General features: G+C 34.6%; 1 protein-coding gene across 2 annotated transcripts in view; it reads left to right on the top strand.

The window, feature by feature from the left end:
* The first annotated feature begins 9387 nt into the window (after positions 1-9387).
* Positions 9388-19057, top strand: part of LOC117316178 (pumilio homolog 2-like) — a 46156-nt gene continuing 36486 nt past the window's right edge. For both annotated transcript variants that reach the window (XM_033870687.1, XM_033870688.1), the window contains exons 1-3: positions 9388-9465; positions 9711-9989; positions 10894-10953. In XM_033870687.1, coding sequence (XP_033726578.1) covers positions 9744-9989; positions 10894-10953 — 306 coding nt within the window. In that variant the 5' untranslated portion in view covers positions 9388-9465; positions 9711-9743. The remainder of the gene's footprint in view (positions 9466-9710; positions 9990-10893; positions 10954-19057) is intronic.

Genomic DNA, 19057 nt, shown 5'->3' with positions numbered 1-19057 from the left:
TGGGCAGCCCTGTGACTATTCTTGCGGCCTCTAGATTTATCTTTTCTAATAACAATGAGTTTGTTGTACCGCAGTTGTCCCATACTTCACATGCATATTCAAGTAATGGTCGTATATAGGTAAGGTACATTTTTTCTAATGTGTTTCTGTTTAAGATAAGTTTTAATTTACGGAGGGTGGCTATATATTTAGTTACTTTATTGACTATAGATTCTACATGTACGTTCCACTTACAATCATCAGAAAGAATGACTCCTAGGTGTTTATGGTGGTTTGTTATTTTAATCGGGGTATTGTCGAATGTAAAGGACGGAACAAAAGGAAGTTGTCTAGTTGATATTACGAGGGCCTCGGTTTTATTAGGATTAAAGGACATAAGCCATTCATTGGACCAAATTTCAAGTTTTAATAAGTCGCGTTTAGCCTCCGTCTCAATAAGGTTGAGGTCATATGACGCGTAGGATAGAGAAGTATCGTCAGCGAAAAGCCTAGATAGAGATGAAAGATTACAGGAAATATCATTTATGTATAGTAGAAAGAAAAGTGGACCAAGAACTGACCCTTGGGGGACACCAGCATTTATAGGCTTAAGAGAGGAAAGTGAATCATTGATAAATACAGCTTGTTTTCTTTTTGAAAGATAACTAGCCACCCAACGAAGAAGAGGTCCAGAGATACCATAATTGTCGAGTTTATGTAAGAGGCCTTTGTGCCACACGCGGTCAAATGCCTTAGAAAAATCACAAAAAATTAAGATAGAATGTTCATAATTTTCTAAGGAAGAAATGACTGAATGATATATTTCAATAAGTTGATGTGTTGTGGAGTGATTTGGTAGGAATCCAGACTGATACTTATAAATAAGGTCGTTTTCGATTAAAAAATTGTAGATATGCTTATATACTACACGCTCAAAAAGTTTACCAATACAACTTAGCAGCGAGATAGGTCTGTAATTGGAGACAATGCTTGCATCATTGGCCTTAAATATAGGCATGACATGAGCAATTTTCCAGCTCTCAGGAAATATATAAGATGACAAAGAATAATTGAATATAAAAGAAAGTGGTATAGAAATTTCACTTGAGAGTAATTGTAGCATTCTGTGGCTAATACCGTCAGGACCTGACGCTTTTTTAACATCTAGTATTTTTATAATGTCTTCAACTTCACTGGAAACTATATGTATTGCTGATAAAATAGAATCTGTCCTCTTTTCAAAAAAGGGTAATTCTTTATCTATGACATTTTCTGACTGAGTACACACAGAGCTAAAATAATTGTTCAACAGTTCACATTTCCTATTGTTGCCATATATAATTTCATTTGTAGTACTATCAAGTAGGGGAGATATATCTGTGTTTGTTTTTTTTTTACCTCTGATAAGGTTTCCCAGAAGTTTCCAATACACTTTTGGGTTGTTATTACTATTGTCTATAACTGTGTTAATGTTTTCATAAAATATTTCTTTAGCCCTCTTTATCATATTATTTACTTTATTCCTCATATGTTTGTATTTATTTTTATTGGACTCTGAATTATTATTAAACATTATTTTTTTAAGTCTGTCTCTTCCTTATATTACGTCTAACCATTCCATTCATCCACGGTTTATCACTGTCGCGTACTAGTATTTCTTTAGATGGTATACATTTATCAATAGCATCATGGAATTTTTCAGTAAAGAAATTACACATTTCATTAACATTTGAAAGATTGGTAGAAGTGTCAATCCAGGGAATACTGTTTATCATTCCTTTTAACTTATTAATATCAGTTTGATCATACAGCCACACTTTTCTTTTAAAATAATGTTTGATTTTAACAGGAATATTTATAATTGCGAAAACGGCATCATGGTCACTTATAGTTCGCTCAATGTCAATAACATCGGAAAAAATTACATTTACAGTATCACTTACAATGATAGGGTCAAGAAGAAAATAATAGCCAGAATACCTATATAGTATAAAGACACATCTAGTCTTATATTTAAAAAAAATAGCCAGAATACCTATAAATTATAACGACATGTCTAGTCTTTCATTAAAAAAAATAGCCAGAATACCTATATATTATAAAGACATGTCTAGTCTTTCATTAAAAAAATAGCCAGAATACCTATATATTAATATATAAGATAATTTTTGTTGAAAGGTATTTTTTGTGTAATTATTAAACATAGCATTGATATGCTTGTCGTAGTTCAACTCTTCACTGATCCTGTTGTAAGTATTATTTTCGAATTTATTCATTTTATTTCAGAATAGTCGTATTGTTCATATCTTAGATTACAGCTGGCAAAGCCAATACAATCCTTCCCCTCAGTCATAAACAGTGTATATGTACATATTACAAAAAATATTGATCAATTAAACAATGAATATGTTGAGTAGTCAGTATCTATCAAACACACAATTCTCTGTCTCTCTCTCTGTCTCTCTGTCTCTCTATCCCTCTCTCTGTCTCTGTCTCTCTCTCTCTCTCTCTGTCTCTCTCTCTCTGTGTCTCTGTCTCTGTCTCTCTCTCTCTCTCTCTCTCTCATTATATTTTCGTTTCTTTATCGAATTTCTGAATATTTGTATATGTCATCATGTGACTATGTTATTGTTTATTATTTTGTAATTATTATGGGAGAAGTCGTTTATAAGTTGGAAAAACTTGCTGACTAATCCCTTTGTCATTATTATATGTCAATAAAATATGTTTAAACTAAAACAATTAAACAGAAGAATGCACAGACAGTAGTAATACATATATACGACAGCTGGCTGTTCTTAGCTAGGTGGATTCCAGATGAGCTGTCCATTCACTGTTCTGTACAGTCGCCATGCCATGTCTTAGACCAGGCAAACAAAAATAACATATTATCATGCTGGACAATGTTTGTTGCTGTTATACATAATTTACATGATTAATACACTGCATTAGTTCGATGCATTTTATATGTCAGTTATGAACCTCTATGAGTCACAGCCACGTAGAAAATTGTCAGTGTTAAGTATGTATAATGTTTGTGTTTAAGTTTAAACATGTTCATTGTCAAAACATAGACACGGGATTATAGGCACAAGTTACAACAACTTATCAACGCCTTCTCCCAACATATATACATTGTATTACAAGGCATAGTTACATTTACATGGATGATGACAAAAATTATATAATATACGGTTTACTAAATAAACTGATCAAATTACAAAATTCAAAACATATTACTGGATTTGATAAAATATTGCACATATCTAAAGATATTTCTATTAAGGTCAACGGAAAGTTGTGAGTTTCCATTTAACATAACTTCTAAACATATTGTAACATTCAGATTATTTAGGTTTTGCAATAAAATATGCCTTTCATTAGTAAAACGGTGACATTCAATAAAAAAGTGAAAGACATTCTCACAAGGATGACCACAAAGACAAGCTGCGCTTTCTACAAGGTTTACTCTAAAAAGAACTAAATTAGTGTCTTAGTTTGGTATGCAATATATTAAGTTTGCGATTTCCAAATTTAAAATACACTGGACATTTTTCGATAATAATAATTTAAACGAATACAAGGACCGAACTGAATTATCTAAATTACAACAATGAAGGGTAGACGGTATAAAAGACGAGTTAGTAAGAGAGAGCCTGAATCGCGGAATTCTATAGTCATTCTTGTTACGTAGAGCATAGTTGATATTTTCTCCAATTAAAGGTGGTAAAAAGGCATTTAGATAATCAGGAGTTAATTTATTATGCATCTTATACAACAGCTGTAGTTTCCTCTTTTTTCTACGTTTAGCTATAATGCTTCAAGTCCTGTTTCGTCATACAAAATATTAATCGGTGTATAAGAAGCCAGTCCTAATATAATGCGAGCAGCTTCGCGTTGAGCTTATTCTAACGACAATCTTATGACAATCTGTAAAATTCAAAACTTTTCCATCACACTTAAGGTCTAAGTTTTCATCGATATCTATAGATTGCGAAATAAATACTAAATCTGTTTTTTGGGGATTAAAATCAACTAACCATGCTTTAGACCAGTTATTGAGAATTTCTAGATCTCTATTTAAAGATTCTTGAATGTGTCAACATGACGAAGATGATTTAATCAAAGATGTGTCGTCTGCAAAAAGACGAGATGTAGATTCAAAAATATCTGCAATGTCATTTATGAATATAAGAAAAAGTAGTGGACCGAGAATAGAGCCTTGAGGAACATCTGCTTCGTTTAGACCTATAGTAGAAAAAGAACTGTTCAAAAAAACCTGTTGGTATCTATGTGACAAATAATTGTCAAACCATATAGAATTCACCTGAAATACCATAAGATTCTAACTTAGCCATAAGACCCTTATGCCATATATACTCTATCGAAAGCTTTCGATATGTCACAAAATACAATGCATGTGTGTTTTCTTTCCTCAAGCGCAGTACATATTTGGTTATAAATATCAATGGAGTTGGTACACTGTAGAATGACCATGCATAAAACCAGACTGATAACTACATGTATACAATAGATTATTTTCTATAAGATAATTATACAGATGTTTAAAAATCACTCTTTCAAAAACTTTACCGACAGTAGATAATAATGAAATTGGTCTATAGTTCGAAGGAGAATGTCTATTACATTTTTTAAACAATGCATTTAAAAAAACATTACATTTGCTAGTTTCCATTTATTGTGATGAATTCCTGATGATAATGACATCTTAAATATTATTTCTAGTGGAACACAAACAGTACGAGCAGTATTTCTAAGCATATGATGACTAATTCTATCCTCACCCGAGGCCTTGCCGAGCTTCATAATCTGGAGAACGTCATGTATTTCAGTTGAATTTATTCTAATAGAATGGAATGATTTGTCAGTTCTAGGTTCGATAGTCGGAACATCATAATTTCTATCATCAACTCCTGTAATACTACAAAAATATGTATTTAATAATTCAGCTTTATCTTCATCTCTGGTAACAATATCATTTGTATAAGGGTCAACCAAGGATGGTATAGATTGAGAAGTGTCAAACATTTTAAGTAATCTCTTAATCAACTTCCAGTACGATTAAGGATGAGAAGACGAGTACCTATCAATAATATCATGAACATTTTCATAAAAGACAATACGGGCATGTTTTTTCATATTGTTAACCATGTTTCGCCGAGTTTAGAATTTATTAATATCTACTAGACGTTTGGTTAACCTCCGTTTTTTATGTAATCTATCTCTAATTCTTAAATCTGTTCTGAGGTCATCTATGGTTTGTCGTTTGTTTTCATATTAACTTCCTTACTTGGAATACATTCGCTAGCAAAAGACAGAAATATATGCGTTAAAACGATCGCACGCTGAATTAACAGTGTCACAATTTAAAAATGTATCAATCCAATTATGATTAGATATCAGTTCGTTAAATGTCTCGAAATTTGCTTGTTTATACAGCCACGCCTTACGTTTGAAGGCTGGTTTAAAATGACAAGGAATATTAATACAAGCAGTGCAGCCATCGTGATCACTGATTGTACTATCGATAGAAATTACAGACGAGTCAATACAGGAAATTGAGTCAGATAAAATAATAGGATCTAATAAGCTAGCTCTAGTACGTCCTATACGAGTAGGATCTTTTATAACATTCGTTAATTATAATGAGTTCATGATGTCAAAAAGAACATAAGTGTTTGAAGCAGTCAAGAAGTCAACATTTAATTCACTTGTTACTATATCACGTTAGGAGAAATATCCAGAGCTTCACTTTTTGATGATCTTAAATTATCCCAAAATGGTATTCTAGAATGTTCAGGTCTGTAAACTATCCCGAAGATATAACTAGTGTGCCGTAAACTAATTTTAATCCATATTACTTCATCACCTGGATGTTCCAGTTCTTGCAAACGATCAACTTACAGGAGATTGTTAACATAAACTAAGATACCACCCCCGGCAAAATTTCTGTCAAGTTGAAAGGGGACATGAAAACTATTAATGCACAAAACATCTGTAATAACTTATCATCTAAATGAGTTTCGGTTAAACTGTTTGTGTTAAACGTTGACCATGCGTTGACATATCTACATTGTGTTTTATTATGAAGTGCCTTGGCTGCATAAAAGAGTCTTCCCTCACCGTGAACGACAATGTAAATTATAAAACAATCATATAAAGGTATTCCTCAACATGTGGTAATGTGTTCATACTAACAACGCCGAAGCGAACCTGCCTCAACAACATGGGTTCTATAAATATGTGTATCAAAACTTGGTATGGATCGAAATAATGTATCTTTAATAAAAAAAAAAATTACGCTATTGAAATCGGATACTGATGGAATCCATGGAATACTACACCAAGTGGGGAAAACGAGGCAAACGAAAGTTTTGTAACTTCCTGCTTTTCGTATCGGAATTGTTTTTATTTTTTTTTATAATCTAATCCCTGAACGCATTTGGTGCACTACACAGGCGTCTGGTAAGTATTGATAAAAAAAGAATTAGACCCTACTCATATATCATTACTATATTGATATACAAATGTAGTATGATAAGGGTCTATTTTTTCTATCCATACTTACCAGAAGCAGACGCCTGTGGTCACTATTACAGGAAAAATTGCGTCGGTCGTCAGACCCTGCTCTCATTACTTCAGGAAGTCTCTTATTTTAAATTTTCCAAAGGCAAGCATTATTGTATCAATTATAAACACTTACGTCATACTTACCTATGTAAAATTCTAATTTCTTCCATGTTTGCTATGTAACGCCAGTTTTGATTAGTTTAAAACAATGTATTATTTTCCAATAACCCACGCTCGTGCCAATAATACACGGTAGTGAGTCACGGCTGTTACAATTTTATATATCTAATATACACACTATTAAAGGTTACTATAGCCGAGTGGGCTAATGGGTTAGTATTTCAATATTTTTTTATCATGATGCGAGTTCGAATCCTACGGAGCCCCCCCCCCCCCCCCCCCCCTCCCCCCTTTTTTATTTAAAAAAAAAAAATTTATCGTTTTTTTTTCAAAATCAATGCCATATGATAGATGCTCTTGATCGTAGTACTGTATTGCCTGTATATTTCATCAACAAATAATGCAATACTCCAGAAATAAATTACAAGGTTTTCTCGGGGTTTCTTTGCTTTTTTTTCTATTAGAAAGAGGTCGATCTCAGAACTAAACAGTACATGGTAGAATAGAAATAATCAACTTTGACTCGTGTATTGTTGCAGGATATACAACTCGGACTCGGATATTTTGCAATTTTAATTAATAACTCAGGCCTGCGGCCTTCGTTATTAATTTAATTTCAAAATATCCTCGTCCTCGTTGTATATCCTGCAACAATACACGAATCATCGTTAATTATTTCTTAATTAATGAATGAACGAAAAGGATGTGGAAAGATTATTGGTGAAGAGCTGATGTGACAATGGTAAGTGTCCAAACGATACACCCTTTGAACCTAGCGTTTATAGACTTCCTTACACTGAATTCACTCAAAGGTCACGAATACCACTGTTTTATAATCTTTTGGCAAATTTGAATTTTTCTTTACCTTTTTATCTTCTCCTTTATATTTTTTTAACCATAAGTTCTTCATTCATATTGTGTTAACACAACATGACTTCAATTCCCTTTTCCTTTCATCCCGAAATACAAAATTGCCCAATTTAATACAAAGCAAAGAGTGACCTAAATGAAATCTGTGAAAGATACATTAGCAATTGTGATCAATAAAGATAATGAGTTTTCATTGTCAAAATCCTTAATTGATAGACACCTGTTGGCCATTTTATTTTTAAGATTTAAACTGAACATGCATGCACCGAAGAGATCCTCCATTTATACAACGTTCGATCCCCTTTCCCCAGTAATGCTCCAGACTAAATTTCATCAAAATCCATTCAAGCGTTCAGGACGAGTAGGGATTTAAAGGATTAACCTCAATTTCCTCTACTGGGCCCCGCCCCTCCGACCCCAGGGGAGCCACATCCTCCGTTTATACAACGTTTGATACCCTTCGCCCAATTATGCTCCAGACTAAATTTCATCAAAATCCATTCAAGCGTTCAGGACGAGTAGGGATTTAAAGGATTAACCTCAATTTCCCCTACTGGGCCCCGCCCCTCCGACCCCAGGGGAGCCACATCCTCCGTTTATACAACGTTTGATCCCCTTCGCCCAATTATGCTCTAGACTAAATTTCATCAAAATCCATTCAAGCGTTCAGGACGAGTAGGGATTTAAAGGACTTAACTCAATTTCCCCTATTGAGTCCCGCCATTCCGGCCCTAAGGGAGCCATACCCTCCGTTTATACAACGTTTGATCCCCTTTGCCCAATAATGCTCCAGACTAAATTTCATCAAAATCCATTCAAGCGTTCAGGACTTGTAAGGATTTAAAGGACTTAACTCAATTTCCCCTATTGGGCCCCGCCCTTCCGGCCCCACGGGAGCCGCACCCTCCATTTTCACAACGTTTGATCCCCTATGCTCCAGACCAAATTTCATCAAAAATCCATTCAGGCGTTCAGGACTAGTAGTGATTTAAAGGAAATGTTGCCGGACGCCGGACGACAGGCGGACGATAGACGGACGACGAACGCTGCACCATGGCATTAGCTCACCGGCCCTTCGGGCCAGGTGAGCTAAAACAACAGAACAACGGTATGAAATACACAGGGGCGACAACTCCCTCTTCATGAGTTGAAAAGAAAAGTTACAAAAATGTGTTGTATTATTTATTTCCATAGTCCGTGATGTAATATTTATCACCATTTATCACTGCAAAAATGGAAGTTTTATTGTTTCATTTCAGACAATTTTTTGGGCATAAAATCAGAGACATATATACAGAGATTTCTGTATATATGTCTCTGATAAAATGTCTAAGTTTCCATACTTTGGCGAAATATAGATGCTCCACAAAATTGAAGACTACAGACTACATCAACTAAAACAACTAAATATTTAAAGAGTGCTATTCTTTTATCCTTGAAAAATATTTTGAAATAATCGCTTAAAAATGCAAGTTTTGCCCAAAAAGTGTAGAATTGGAGAAAATTAGCATGGAAATGCATATAGATCGAGTATTTTTGCCGCAAAGCACATGGTAATGCAATTTGTTAATTATCATGACAATCGGCTCATTATTTCCTGACCATGTCGTGTCATCATCAGGGACTTCGAATATCATTATATGACCCTGCTATAGTCAATAATTAGTGGGTTCATAAAATATTGAACTGTATTTCAGGTTTCGTCTAGCCTGTTAATTGACAGTAAACAAACAAGCAAACAAACACCTTCAACTTCCGTGTAACCTGTCAGTCATTTTCCCTCCATGTGACGTCATGATTGTCTGGCACATGTTACCCAGAATGCACTTTCAAATCAAAAACAATGTCGATCGCCATGAAGTGAAAGAACGGAAAGGAGGGTAAGAAAAATCCGATGTCATCTAGGTGAGCTTTGAGACCATCATCCCTTAATTTATAGTGCACTGTGGATGAGAAAACGTGGAAATTTGCATATCTTCTTTCATTTTCTCGATGACCTTATCCAGAGCGGAAATAAATGAATGTAAATATCAGCTTCCTGTCTCGACTCCCGCCATGTTATTATTTATCGTTCATTGATAATAGGTTAATGCAGATAACTGACGAAAACGTCCGTGTCATGCAATTATTTTCACGTTTGCATCTTTCAGGTCGTGTAAAGGTTAGGATAGAATGTGTTATAAATGCCAGTTTTAAGAATGAATGACGTTTCATGGAACAACAATCCTGGGATGTTGGGAGGACAGCCAGAAATGGCGGGTGTTGTTGGAAGACAACAGCACCCAAATGTGAACATGGGGAACAGGTCGCAACATTCTCAAGACGATGCTACTGTGGGTTATTTCTTCCAGCGGCCGCAAAACGAAGCCGAAATGAACAGTTATGGAACAAAACGCTGGGCCGTCGGGGATGACAGTGTCATCGAGCAGGTAAACAAACCCATATTAATGTGTATTGGCCACGCACATGTGTGTATTGTGATAGGGTCACGGGACGAATGTCAAGTATGCATGGTCGAAGTCTTGGTCATTTCTCTAAATATTCCGTTTGATAACGCGACAACTACAGACTCAAAAGTCAACATATTTGTCCTGTCTATTTATAAGTGTGAATCCCTTGGGCGATATATAAATTTGATTTTAGTGTAAATGGGTCAATGGATCTTTTTGTGCATACGTAGGTGTACTTTGTTGTAATCTTGTGATACACATGTCAGTCAAGTTGATAGGCTCAATAATATATTTACTTTTAGTTGATAATAATTCAGCTTTGATATCTTTTGACACTCAATTGCAAAATAAACTTTAAAAAATTGACACATGAAAAAGTTATTTTAACTACATGCCCCTCCCCAACAGCCATATACCTATAGATCCACTTCAATTCAACCCTTCCTGAACGCAGGTGGCAAGGTTGCCCAAATGATCGAGTGTCAAGTTTGGACGTCCTGGTCTAGTCATTGCATATTTCCTCTCCTGTAACATTTGGCGCCCAACTAAGGAATAGTGTCTTCGCGTATGCCTTTAGTTTGGTGACAAAAAAGTTTGTTGAGGGAGGGGGGAATTTAGCAGAATTGAACTGGACTTGGCATCTGTGGTCAGCTCAAGTGGTTGGAGCATCCATCTAGTGTTAGGAGGTCCAAAGTTAAAGTCCCAGTCTGATCATTGCATTTTTCTACTCCAGTTAAACATTGTATTGGTTTTCAAGAAGTGAATTGTTAGTTATGATTTGAAAAGTTTACAGGTATGTTTGTCTCACAGTAAACTGTTATTACCAATGCAATGTAGATTTGATTACAGCTTTTCTTAAGCTCATTTACCGAATCTTTTTCAGAGAAATATGGCGACTGTTCAAGAGCTGGAGAAAGACTTCCATGGGATGTCTGTCCGTGAGGTAAGCATAAAAAATTGTTATTGACACAAAAATATTGCTTCAATGTCTTGTCAGCTACCTGACCACAAATATTTTTGAAAACACTAGTGCCTCATGAGAACCACTCGTCACTGAACTAGAATCACTCGTCCCTCTGCCTTCTAAATTTCAATTTAAAACTTACACAAAACCTGTGTAAGTATGTTTTCAATGCTTTAATCATTACCAGTAGTAATTACACCATTTGAACAGCAGTTTTTTTAACATTTCATAAAAAACAAGTCGGAGTATCGTATTATCGTTCGCTTTGCCATGGCTTAACAGGAACTAACAAGTCGGTTTTAATCGGTAAAACCTCTTTTCCAAACTATGTTTTAAATAGAGTTTAATCATGTATTCGCCTGTGATACTTTTAATGTTCGTTTATTAGAATCCAGAGTAGAATTGCTGTGTATGCCCATATTTGGTTACATTTTCACCTTGCGACACCTACCGGGGTATATCCGTTTTCAATCTAATATGGCTGACGTCGAAGCATTCGCTTCAAACCACTGACTTGGGGATATATCAATGCAGAAGTCCGTAATTTTACTGAAACTATTGAAATATATACAGAATACAGAAGAAGTGTGCATCCATTGTGGGATGTTTACATTTTCGTCCTTGTTTATCCGCAGTAGAACCGGATGTTTACATTTTCCTTCCAGTCTCTGTTGTTATGGCGCCATTTAAATTTTCACTACTTCTGTGTTCAATCTAAAATGGCTGACATCAAAACATTTGCTTCAAACACATACTCAGAAATAGAAATAGTAGTCTGCGATTTCACATAGATATGTAAAATATATTTACTAGCATGTTACTCAGAAATAGAAATATTAGTCTGCGATTCACATAGATATGTAAAATATATTTACTAGCATGTTTCATCATTTACAACAAGGTGTGTATTTCAGTAATTAAGAGAAAGAAATATATTAAAAACAACATTCGAGATGAAACATGGCGGATGGCAGATCAGCATTACGAGCCCATGATGAGTTAAATGTACATAGTTAGGCTATGTGTATAGGAGATATACGATGTAGGTTTACAACAATATTGGTGACATTTGTGGTCAGGGTGACTGATCATAGCGTTTTAATACTTTGCCACGAATTTTCAAATACCATTTTTCTTTGATGAAATGGCCAATAAATCAAACAAAAATGATAATATCTTGTTATGTGCATGGGGTTGCTATTTTACTGTTGTAGGGGGAGGTAAATGCAAAATTAAGGAAATCGAACGTAGAATCAATTTGATTGGTCGATTCTTTTACAACTTTGGAATTCGGAATGGCTACGTGTGGTTGACAGTTGCTGCGTTTAAGATGCTTACTATATATGTAACAAATGAATAATTATATGGCATGCTTTTATTTCGGCAAAGACGAGAATATACAAAATATACGACAGGCGATGCCTCAACCTCACGACAAAGACAGCACTTTCCAACGATGTAAATGTGCATGATTTGTTTACTGCACAACACATAGTGGACACGAAATCAATAGAGAATGGACCCAATATAGTATTCTTTGGTGTATATAGAGGTCATATATATGTAAAATATGTTTGATTTACTTTACCTGAGAATGTTTAAAATATTTATCAAAATACCCTATTCACGACCTAATTTTCAATGTGACGAATTACAGAAATGTAGTTAAGTTGAGTTGAATTGTTAAATTGTCTGTTTTTGAAGAGAATGGACCCTTATAAATATTAGTATACAACTGTTATTTCTTTACCAAAGGTTTAAATGGCCTGGAAGTGTTTGGATTATTTTTTTGAAAACCTCACTATTTTACATTCAACAATCTCAACAACCTGATCACATTAGGCGTGAGTTAAAAGAAAGAGCCGGAAAACTGAAATCCAGATTATCTAAAAACAAATGCAAAAATACTTCTGATATTCACTTGATTTGATATTAATGTTTCTTGTTATTTATATATATATATATACATTCTGTAGTTTTATAACAATAGAAATATTGTGTTTGATTCTCTTTATAATATTCCTGTGGAACTTGTGGTATTTCTTGAAACAATTCATTTGAACAATTTGTAAATTTTGAATTTTATCAAGACTTGAAATTCTCACAACGCCATATTTCAAACATGGAGTAATCAATGTATTGATGAATTGGAAAAGTGAAGTCAAGACAATGAATTAATTTATTCCTTAATTAATTTTTAGCCCACCATCATCAGATGGTGGGCTATTCAAATCGCCCTGCGTCCGTGGTCCGTCGTCCGTCCCTCCGTCCGTCCGTAAACAATTCTTGTTATCGCGAATCCTCAGAAAGTACTGAAGGGATCTTTCTCAAATTTCACATGTAGGTTCCCCTTGGTGCCTAGTTATGCATATTGCGATTTGAGACAAATCGGAAAACAACATGGCCGACAGGCAGCCATCTTGGATTTTGACAATTGAAGTTTGTTATCGCGAATCCTCAGAAAGTACTGAAGGGATCTTTCTTAAATTTCATATGTAGGTTCCCCTTGGTGCCTAGTTATGCAAATTGCATTTTGAGACCAATCGGAAAACAACATGGCCGACAGGCAGCCATCTTGGATTTTGACAATTGAAGTTTGTTATCGCTATTTCTGAGAATGTACTGGATGGATCTTTCTGAAATTTCATATGTAGGTTTCCCTTGGTGCCTAGTTATGCATATTGCGTTTTGAGACCAATCTGAAAACAACATGGCCGACAGGCAGCCATCTTATATTTTGACAATTGAAGTTTGTTATCGCTATTTCTGAGAAAGTACTGAAGGGATCTTTCTCAAATTTCATATGGAGGTTCCCCTTGGTGCCTCGTTATGCTTATTGCATTTTGAGATCAATTGGAAAACAATATGGCCGACAGACCGCCATCTTGGATTTTGACAATTGAAGTTTGTTATCGCTATTTCTCAGAAAGTACTGAAGGGATCTTTCTCAAATTTCATAAGTAGGTTCCCCTTGGTCCCTTGTATTGCATTTTTGGACCAGTCTGTCCTGAAAACAACCTGGCAAACAAACAGCCATTATCGTTAAATCTCAAATTTCTTATATAGCTAGGATTCCCTTGTTTGAAAAGTACTGGAGGGATGTCTCAATTTGCACAGATTAGTAAAATGAAGGGAAAAGTAGAGAAAAGATCAATCTGACATGGAACCTATGAAGATCATTCAATGGTGGGCGCCAAGATCCCTCTGGGATCTCTTGTTTTGAAGCACCATACATGCTTGGGTAGTTATTACAGTTTCATTAGGGTACATTCCTAATTCAGGCCGTTATTAGCTGCTCTAGTTTTGGCTTTTAATTTTTTTTATACATGTCATATGTATCCATTTTCAGCATTATAAGTTGAAATAGGCCTATCTAGCAATGGAACTATAGTCTAGATTTAAAGCATATTGGACAGTTGGCATAATAAGGTTACAGAGTCCCGACTGTGTTATAACAGATGAGATGTTCTAGAAAAAAATAACCGGCATTTTATTTATATCCATCCAAGATAGATCAGCTTACTTCCAATTTCATTTAGGACCTTACAGAAACATATATACAATCGTATCAAAACGACGCTGATATTTCACATTATTTGCAATTAATTCCTAAAACTATATAAGCTAATTTGTCAACTTTAAACTAAAAAAAGTTACTGTTTTTGCATTAAACAATAATGTTCGTTCACAGTTCTTCCAGTACTTTGATTTATATCAGGTATTAGAATACACAAAAAACGAGATATAAAAGTGTATAGAAGTGTGACTTGCTAGTGTTCAAATATTGTCATTCTGAGTGTCGTTAAAAATTGTCATAATTGATATGATACCAGGTCCGGATTTATTTGTCAATTACCTGTATTAATCTCGTCCCTTCTTGATCACATAAACCGTATTAAACGCATCAGTATCACGTAGATGCTTCTGCAGAGCAATCACGGAGAGAGGGCTCACTGCTCGATTGAACTTACTTACAAGTATGATTTAATCCTAGTTTGTTTAGAAAATTCTATTGACTTTGTGGAATAAACGCCAAAGACAATATCTATAAACATGATTTTATTATTTTCTTTTGAAATTAACTTGTCACCAGGGACGAGTGCACAACGACATTCACTCATCCCCAGCCAATTTAACTTGACATGGATGAGTGCTTTTTTCGCACCCTGAAATAAAAAATCTACATGGGCTGACATTAAGAGTAACCTAAAACTAACCATTTCCATCTTGCTAGCCAAGGCTTCTGATTACAAGATTAAGGCCTAGGTGTTCCAACACTTTATCTCTAGCCCTAGGCCTCCACCTCTGGGTTGGGAGTTTGAAACCCATGTGGGGCAGTTGCCTGGTACTGACTGTAGGTCTGTGGTTTTTCTCTAGGTAATCCAGCTTTCCTCCACCTCCAAAATTAAACTTGGCGCCTTGCTGTTAATAGGATGTTAAATAAAAATAAATCAGATGTTTTAAGATTAAAGTTTATTTAAGTGCAAAATCTTCAATACAGTACTAGTATTGTCCTGTGACAACAGTTAAATATCTAGATGAAACTTCTGATATACTGCTATTGTATCTATCACCCACAGGGTGTTTACCATGCTATGTTGACATTCTAAGGTCAAAGGTCAATCAAGTGCAAAGCATTCAATGCTTAATTAAGAAAGGGCCAGACATGTGTTTGTTTACAAAATAAAATCTTTAAAAAGTTTTCTGTGTAATTCTTGTGAAACATAATACACTTGATACATTCATGATTTAATCTAATAGTAACTGTTTTAGGGGATTTGCCGCTAACACAACAGGATTGAGTATTTTTAGTGGGGACTGGTTGATGTTTTCTATTACAAATTAGCTGGTTTGTTTTGAATAAAAAAATGATTAATTGATATGTTTGGACAAGTGGATTTCATGGCAAGTTTTGTAAAAATATAACCTGATGCATTAGACAAAAATTTTCCTGGTACTGTAAGTATAAATTTATATACAATCAGCCTTTGTGTGTAAAATAGCTCTACTCTAGATAGTAGATTCATTCAAGTTCAAATGATAGTTTTGAGGTCTACTGATTTTCTTGCTGGGATTCAATTTGGTAACCATGACAGTGGTGAGTCATCATCTGTTGCTGTTTGAATCATCTTTGTGTGTGAGTTGGTGTAGGCTGTGTGTGTGTGTGTGTGTGTGTGCTGCAGTACCAGTCGAAAAGAAAAGCTTTCTCCTATCAGCCTGTCAAAAAGTGTATTCACCTGCTGTAATCTAGTGACTTTATCGATACAGTTTAACTTGTTTTTATAACAAAGTGCATGGGATCAGAGGAAATATTTTGTTATCCTAAATTTGTTTTAGGATTTAAAAGAAATAATGTTGAGCTAAATGCAGGGATTTTATTCGCATGAATTGGTTACAAGCAGAAATCTGTATCTGTTTATCTTTAGATCATTTTACTTTTTTTGAAGGGGTATATAATTATCTGAATTTTTTATTCAACTCAAAAGGTATTTGATCACTCGTGCATTTCCTCATTGATATTTTAATGTTTATGTTGATTTCTAGAAAAAAACTTGACTTTTTTATCCAAAAATCACAAATAAAACATTCACCTAGGCCTGCAGTTACCCAATATATTGATATTCATGAAGTGATTTCTTTAGGTTTTTATTGGCCCCAAATAATATGTAATGATCAGTCGTCCCCCTCAAGTCCTTTACATAGAGATTATACAGGGTACAAAGAGGTCAATAACTCGATCAGTTGGTCATATAGTTAACGTTGGATAAACTGACTTGATAGTTAAGTAGCTATAGGACGTTCTGTGTATAGTATACCCACAGTTTATAAATAGCATATATTGTGAACACTGAACTAGAACGACCTAGATGTATATGATATATATACATATGTACAGTTATTTTACAAGTAAATGTTCAGGCTCTGGGCTATTAGCATTAGGCCATGGCAAAATTTGCATATCTGTCCCTTATAATCATTTAAAGCATATAAAACAAAAAAGGTAACATTTTGTGGAAGTCTATTCAAACTATACAAAATAAAAGATTCCAATTTAATCTAAAAATTATTCTCTGTGTAAACCCTGGGTTGAAGCAGTTCACTTGTATTTGCACAGGGCATCTATTCATAGCCATTTTTTCCCTGGATTTTTTATGAAAATCAACTAACTGCATTGGCAAAATTTTACAGTGTTTGAAAGTATATATGAAAATTCCTTAGACAATATGTCTACAGAAAATTGAAATCCCATAGCCTAAGTCACTTTTCCATAGACCCATTTTGTAAACATATTGTTGAAAGTAGCATAACTGTCACGCAAACGCTTGTATCATCCAGTAATAACACGCTGTTATGGGTAAAAAAAACTATTGTAAGCTCTGATTTAATATGATCATTTGTCAGAAAATATTGGAATGTTGTTTACATGAATTGTAATGTAAGTCAGGACTCGAACTTTTCATAGCCAATGGGGCCAACACTTTGAAATTTTACATAGACCGACCAGGTTTTCTATAGCCTCTGGCCATCGGACCACCTTTACTTTCGAACACTGATTTTACAAGTAAAATTATGTTTAAATTTACATGCAGCATATTTTCCAGTTTTATAGTGCAGTGCAAATTCTGCCAGTAAACAATTTAGACCCTTGTCTGTTTCCTCCCCCCCACCCCCCTCCCCCCGATATATTTTGTGTAATATTTGCCACTATACATTTTTCAGTGCTTTTGTAATTTTTATTTATTCTATGGACACAATTGGAAATTTCAATTTCTTTTTTGAGAAATTAAGGCAAAAATGCATTGTATTGGGGTGTTTTTCACAACACTTGTCCAGGCCTTTGAAGTTTCTATTTTGTTTCATAAATAATTTGGCAATAATATTGCTTTAGTATTGGAACAGATATGTTTTGTGGGGTTACCACTGTGATCTAGAAGATTAATACATATATGCAGAGATCTATCAAATTGATGCAATTTGAATTCAAAATTTTACAGTTATTAAAATATTTTCTAGTTCTACAAAATGCAAACTGTGAATATATATAGTTTAATACTTGTCAGAATTATAGATGTTCTACAAAAAATTATAGATGTTCTAGCAAGATAGAAATCATGGCTGTTAAGCTCAAGTTTAAGTCCCATTGGTGACTCAGAAGTTTGAAGTATCTCTTGAATTTATGAATGAATGGATCAAGTTACCAATGGATAGGTGATCGATCTCCACAGAACCTGTGAAACATACTGTCCTCAAATGAACTTGTCCCCAATGTGAAAGTCCTGATTTAAAGTTTGGGGAGGGCTTATTGTGAATGACGTTTAGCTTACTAAAACAAATTGTTGAAACAGGAAAAGTATTACCATATTCAACCTAATGAGCACAACTGCTACTTTTAAGTGCACCCCTTTTTTTCAGGAAAAGAGGACGGGTGTGCTAATTGAAAAATTTAAAGTTCCTTAATTACCTCACTGATCTGCCAATATAATCTACAGTCTACTGTGCAAAGACATGATTGCTTTAGATATAAATGTCTGTAAATGAAAAATGAGTTTTTCAGATTTCACATGAAGAACTTTTCCCTGTACATATGTTTTTGTAAGTGCACCCCTTTAGTGTAAGTGCACAGTGCGGTAATTGGTTTTCAATCCTGTAAAAACTTTATCAGTTTTACATGGCCTGAAATAGCAAACAAAAGATAACCACAAGAGAAAAGTTATCGAAGATGTTTTTCTTCACATCGACTGCTAGCAAGCACTATTGTTGCGGAAAAAATTGTTCTTAGTTTCACAGATCCTGATCCTAGAGGTAATAATGGAATAAGTTTGCTTGATGAGGTGGAACTCATTGACAGACACTCTCTAACTAATCAATCTCTTAGAAGTGTATGTAGGGTTGTTGGGCATGATTCTGCATTTCTTCAGTGTTTTTTTAAAATGACAGTAATCATACAGGGCTTTCCCCAAGGGCTTTTTGAAGTCAATAATGACCCCATTCCCAATTGAAATTATTTCAAAAACTATTGGATGAAACTTCATGAAACTTGACACAAGGATTCATTATGGTCAGAGGTGTGCAACTGACCCCT

This window comes from Pecten maximus, chromosome 18, assembly GCF_902652985.1.
Source record: "Pecten maximus chromosome 18, xPecMax1.1, whole genome shotgun sequence".
Lineage (NCBI taxonomy): Eukaryota > Metazoa > Mollusca > Bivalvia > Pectinida > Pectinidae > Pecten > Pecten maximus.
Note: the sequence above shows the minus strand (reverse complement) of the source record. Positions and strands in the feature narration are given on the sequence as shown.